General features: G+C 41.8%; 1 protein-coding gene across 1 annotated transcript; it reads left to right on the top strand.

Annotated features, from left to right (window-relative positions):
- The first annotated feature begins 275 nt into the window (after positions 1 to 275).
- LOC119770648 (leucine-rich repeat extensin-like protein 5) lies at positions 276 to 1949 on the top strand. Its single transcript, XM_038265926.1, has one exon. It carries the CDS (start codon positions 292 to 294, stop codon positions 1768 to 1770), a length of 1479 nt encoding a protein of 492 aa, XP_038121854.1. The 5' UTR covers positions 276 to 291; the 3' UTR covers positions 1771 to 1949.
- The last annotated feature ends 4051 nt before the right edge of the window (positions 1950 to 6000 follow it).

Raw genomic sequence — 6000 nt, 5'->3', positions numbered from 1 at the left:
TGTTACATTGCACTAGGTTTTTTACTCACCGCAGCTTATTAGTACGCATTTTAAATAAATAAATATTAGAAAGATAAAAATCAACAAATTAATCGGTTCAACATGTCAAACGCGTGTTAATAAACTGTGGTGAGTTCAAAATTACCTTGGTGAGTTTGGGATCATTCGAATTGACTGTTAATTTTTTAATTGCTTGTCCGTGTCATACAAAATGAGCGGCTGCTAGTGGGTTGGAAAATGTCCCAAATCTCATTCTTCGATTCCCTTCAGATTCTATCCTCACCGCGCACAATGTCCAACGCCGCCAACAACCGGCCCCTCTCGAAGGAAGCACTCGCGGCCATTCCGGTGCTCCGGTCGCTGATCATCTCCGAAAAGGGAACTTCCACGCTGAAGCGCATTTTGAACGACTACGCCAAAGAGGAGGGCGAACCACTTCCGTTCCGCAAGTTTGGCTTCCCGTCGGCGGTCGAGTACCTGAAGGCCACCGACGAGTTCGTGCTGCGGACGCACATGGGCGAGACGACGATCTTCGTAAAGCCCAAGGCGGACACGGCGCACATCCAGAAGATGGTGGCCGCGCAGAAACCGGCCAAGGTTCCGGTCAAACGGAACCCGGCCTACTCCTGGAAGAACCCGCAGCTTCGATACTCCAACCAAACCGGTTACATGCCGAAGCCTCTGCCGATGCCGAAGCAATACGGGGTGTTGCAGAAGAACCCCAACAATCCGCTCAAACGGTTCTTCCCGTCGAATTGTACCACGCACTACCCGAAGATCAGCATCGGAAATGAAAACGTGCCGCCAAGGCCTTCGGTTCCACCCAAGGTCGTTCCGTCGCTGGCGACGCCCACGGTGCCTTATCCGAAGGTCGTGTCCGCCGTTAAGGTGGAAAAAAGTGAAACGAAACCGATCGCGGTTTCCGCACCGCCCAAAATGAACGAGAATGTCCCACCGACACCGCCGGTAACCGTTACGCAGCAAGCCTACGTGCGTCCCATGTTGAACAACAATTACTTCATCCAGAGGGAGAATCCAGTTCCGTCGTATCATGTGCAGCAATCCGTTCCAAAGAACCCCTGCGCCGTGCAGAATCCGAACCACTTTCCGTCGAATCCGTTCCAAAACGATCGATTTGTGCTGCAGCCCAAGAATAACACCTGCGCCGTTCAGAACCAGCCGAGCCAGTTCCCAACGAATCCGTTCAACGGCAACGTGCGACATCCGCCAGGCTTCCCCTATCATCCGATTATGTTAATGGAAGCGAAGCAGTTAACATCCCCACCACCCAGCTACAACATCCCCTCGCAAGCCCAGTACCAAGGCCAGAACGTTCAGTACTCGTCCAACCCCTTCGGCAACAACTACTCACAGCTCCCACCACAGCTGCATCAACGGCAGATCCCCAACATCAATATCAACAACAACCCCCGTAACCCGTTTACCGTCCTGCAGCCGCAGCAGCAAACTCCGCCGCCGCCACCCCCATCAGTTTCTTCCGACCAAATCATCCAACTGCTTGACCAGCAGGTCCAGATGTTGCACGATTCGGTCAGAAGCTTCCAGAGCTCGTACAAGCAATCGCGCTCTCTGCTCCAGACCAAACTTAACCAGGAGGTCGAGATGATGGAGGCGATTGTGCGGCAGTACCAGCGAACCGTAACGGACCAGCAGCGAAGCCAGCAGGCGGCCGTCGATCGGCTGAACCAGCAGCTGGAGTTGCTGCATGCGACGTGCCGCGTGAGCCAGTTGGGCGGCGGAGGTCAATGAGTTTGTTGGCGTACACAGGTGTGATAACTCCCGTGGAGTTGCGTTCCCTTTTGTTGTCGTATGTTTTTTGCTTTCTTTTTTGAAACGTGGAAATTTCGTTACTTTTGTGAAGAGTTAAGTAAACGTTAATTGTCTGTTTCGCAGCATATCCATAATAAAATGCTTTCTGAAATTTGTTCGAAATCGTAGTTCAAATATTTAGAATACGGAAATTATTAGTAATGAAAGAATTTCCAATCGAGAAATAAAAAAAAGAGAAGTGAGCCAAAACGCACAGTATGGGATTTGACAGCGCGCATTTGCCGAAAGTGCGGCGCGTCGTTTGGAGGCTGATTTGCCGCGTGTCTTTTTCGGGTATACGCGCAATATATACAACCCTTATTTTTGCTACGCCCACCCTCAAAGTTTTAAAGTTGACCTAATCGCGTGGTCAGTGTTTTGCGTGAACGTGTCCCTTAATTTTCTGTGCACCATGCATTAGGGTGGGTACGTTTTTCAAAAAGTTCTCCGATCAAGTTTTAGTATGGTTCCCCTTGTAGGGCATCCCGCATAGTCATGAACTATATAACTACTTTATGACAAATAGTTACTCAACTATTTATCAAATGGTCTCTACTATTCATTAAATTGTAACCCAACTATATATGTACGATATATCAAACCATTAATTCCATTCCCAAAATAGTTTTGGTCGATTTTACTATATGAGAAATTAGTTGTTAGGCAGAAAACTATATGAGGTTTTCATACATATGTAAATATTTTTATAAACTTGGATTTTACGTCAAATAGTCATTGCCCAAAAAATTGACTATTCCCTATATAGTTTCTGAAAAACTACTTTACCGACACTACTTTGCCGACACTTTAAAAAAGACCGCAAAAATGAACCCTACAATTGTTGTGATAACTACTTCGGATATAATCAAATTTGATTTTTAAGTTCTATCGTGTTTGGTGAATGTTTACCGCCATTATATGTGATGTTATTTACGTTGCTGCCGAACTGCTGCCGCCTTATCCGATTGATCTATATCTGTTGGTGGTATTTTAGTGGTTTTGGTGACATGTTGTGTTAGAAGAGAGCAAGCTCGGGGGCAAGTATTTTTCGATAAGTCCAAGTAGTCCAAACAATTGACTCATTTTATAGTGAACAGTAATAGTCCACCATGTAGTACACATATTTTTGGTGTATGGTAAGAACAGCATGCCTACTTTTTCTGGAATAGTGAAAGTCAATTTCATGACCCCTCGTAACATTTTTCTTCTTTTGGGGAGTTTTCTGATAATCTGAGGAGAAGTGGGGGTGTTGAAGGTTCTCTATCATCCAGAGGAATCGACTGTGATCAATTTACTTGATAAAAGTTGAAATTTTGTTCCAATCGTTTAACATATAGTTGGATTATATAACAAACTGTAATTGTACTCCATACTGTTGAAATATTGTTTGAACTATTTGGACTTATAGAAATTTTTAATTCAAAATAGTATGGTGTATAGTAATTTTACTTCATGTAAGTTGACAAATTATTTGGATTATACAAACTTATCGAAAAAAATGTGGCCGCCATCAATTGTGTTCTACTATAGCATTTATAGTAGGTTTTTAGTTCTTACAGGTTCTGACTATAAAAATCTAAAATCTGTGGAATTTTGCTATATTGTTCTCAATAAAGTTGATAAATTGTTTGAACTATTTGGACTTGTACATTTTTTCGTTGAGTCACGTTGTCTAAACAATCCGAACTGTTTAGTGTAAGGTTATTGTACCCCAAATAGTTCAAAAATAGTTAGATTCATTAGATTTACTTCAATAAAAACGTCATCATTTGACGATCAGTTTCGTTATGGTTTTGTATAGTGCCGTAACTATATGATAATGGTTAAGTATGTGGTAACTACATCTCTTTTAGTAGTAATATAGTTTGGACTATTCCCCCGATGGTTTTTGATTATGCGGGATGCCCATAGGGACTTTCATGCTAAATATCAGCTCATTTGGTTGTAAACTGGCTGCGCGCATCAGGGTTAAAGTTTAAATGGGAATTACTATGGGAAGTTGGAACTTTTTGTTCAAACGCTCCTACAGGTCTGGGAAAATCACGCGCCAACTTCTGGTATGGTCAGGCCTAAGGGGAATGGTCTGGAGAACACTTTTCCCCAAGAGAGCATACGGATTCGTTGTACCTAGAGCTGGCGCATCGACAAACAATCCAATGTCTCCGGAATCAACGGTTTTCCCTGAAAAAGCATCAAATTTTCCTTAGCATGCTATGAAAGCTTGATGCACACCGCGACGCCATATGTCAGGTAGCAACCACGTGGTTGAAATATTATCAACAAAACACAAATTTGCTTTGCAATGATTCTGAATTGGGTCCTTAAATGAAGCTTAGATTGCTGATATTATTGTTCACAGCGATAAAGCTTATTTTTCTGAGTACAATGACCCTTAGTACGACCATAAAGAGCTTAAAATGGATTTTCAAATCAATTTTGAAAAATTAACCTCGCGGTCCTTCTTGACAGAAAAGCTCCTACTTGACAGGTCGTTCCAAGGGGACCATAGTTGATCCATCGAAAAAATGTTGTGTTGTCAAAAAAAAAAATTTGCATTAAAATGAAAAAAAGTGATCAGAAATGGTTTTTAATCGTGTTTTTACCGTTGTACATAAAAATTGGCATAGGGCTTTAGTACTCAATTCGACTAAATCATATCAGGATTGCTCGAAATGATCATTTCCTAGTTGAAAGAAGTTTTGCAATTGAATATTCCAGCCATTTCTCACCCACGTGGTAGCTACCTGACTTATGGCGTCGCGGTGTGCATCAAGCTTTCATAGCATGCTAAGCAAAATTTGATGCTTTTTCAGGGAAAACCGTTGATTCCGGAGACATTGGATTGTTTGTCGATGCCGAGGTCGATGCACCAGCTCAAGGTACAACGAATCCGTTTGCTCTCTTCGGGAAACGTGTTCTCCAGACCATTCCCCTTAGGTCTGACCTTACCAGAAGTTGGCGCGTGATTTTCCCAGACCTGTAGAAGCGTTTGAACAAAAAAGTCCAACTTCTCATAGTAATTCCCATGTAAACTTTAACCTTGATGCGCGCAGCCAGTTTACAACCAAATGAGCTGATATTCGGCATGAAAGTCCCTATGGGCATGCCCTACAAGGGGAACCATACTAAAACTTGATCGGAGAACTTTTTGAAAAAACGTACCCACCCTACCATGCATATATATTATCACTCGATTTCAGTTGAAAACGCTTTTAATTCTTGTTTTAATTAGCTTTAATTGACCTACCAACATTAGAGGCACGCTGGAATTAGATGCTGTTCCCCTAAACGATTAAAATTGAATTCCGTTTGAGTTGACTAATTCTTTGTTATTATACGCGCAGCACCAAACCGTCGACCAAACCGAAGTGCGCATCACTTCTGTTGTGGGAAAAAAATTGTTGCGCCAAACAAAAATGTAGTGTTTTGTCAGTAGCGTGTACTTATCGAGAAATTAAAAGTGCAACATGGAGTTAAACATTCTTTCAAGCTGCTGTGAAGTTTTCCATGACAGCTGCGAAAGTTTCACTCCATGTTACCGGCTCACATCTCTCTTTTTAATATCTAGATAAAATAGTTCGAGCAAAACAATAAATTCAAGCAAAACATTGTAAAACGACCAAACACATAATTCAAAACAATGAGAAAAACAAGGATGAAATCTGCGGTTGGTTTTTCAATTCCTATTTCGGACATAATTGGCCAACTGTGATTATCATTCAAATAAAATGCGTGAAACTAGATGTGTTATGCATCCCCATATTCAATTTAAGGCAAAAAGGTGATTATTCCCGAGAAAATTGATGAAAAAATAACATAGGCCTGAAAAAAACTTATCAACATGCGGGATCGGATTAAGCCCTTTGCGTTTTAGAGCCTTTGTAAACATTGGCGTGTTTCATTTTCCATTTGGGCCCTATGTCAAACGACCAAACACGACGGCAGGATTTGTTTTTGTTATTGTTTTGTTTTTTGGCCTCGTATGCCAATCCAAAACAAATTTCGTTTTCGAGTTGGGCCGTTTGAATCAAAAATATATTTTCGCTCGTTTATGTTTGTTCAAGAGTTATTATCGCGTTTTTTCTTATAATTTCTGTTCTACATCGAGTATTCCTGCATTCCAAAGGGTAAGTTCTAACTTTTAGTGTTTTAAAGTGCATACTGAAGTTC

Source organism: Culex quinquefasciatus, chromosome 3 (genome assembly GCF_015732765.1).
Source record: "Culex quinquefasciatus strain JHB chromosome 3, VPISU_Cqui_1.0_pri_paternal, whole genome shotgun sequence".
Taxonomy (NCBI): domain Eukaryota; kingdom Metazoa; phylum Arthropoda; class Insecta; order Diptera; family Culicidae; genus Culex; species Culex quinquefasciatus.
This window is presented reverse-complemented; position numbering and strand designations above follow the sequence as displayed.

Excerpts from the sequence above, each read along its gene's own strand:
- LOC119770648 (XM_038265926.1), top strand. The coding sequence starts at position 292 with ATGTCCAACGCCGCCAACAACCGGCCCCTCTCGAAGGAAGCACTCGCG.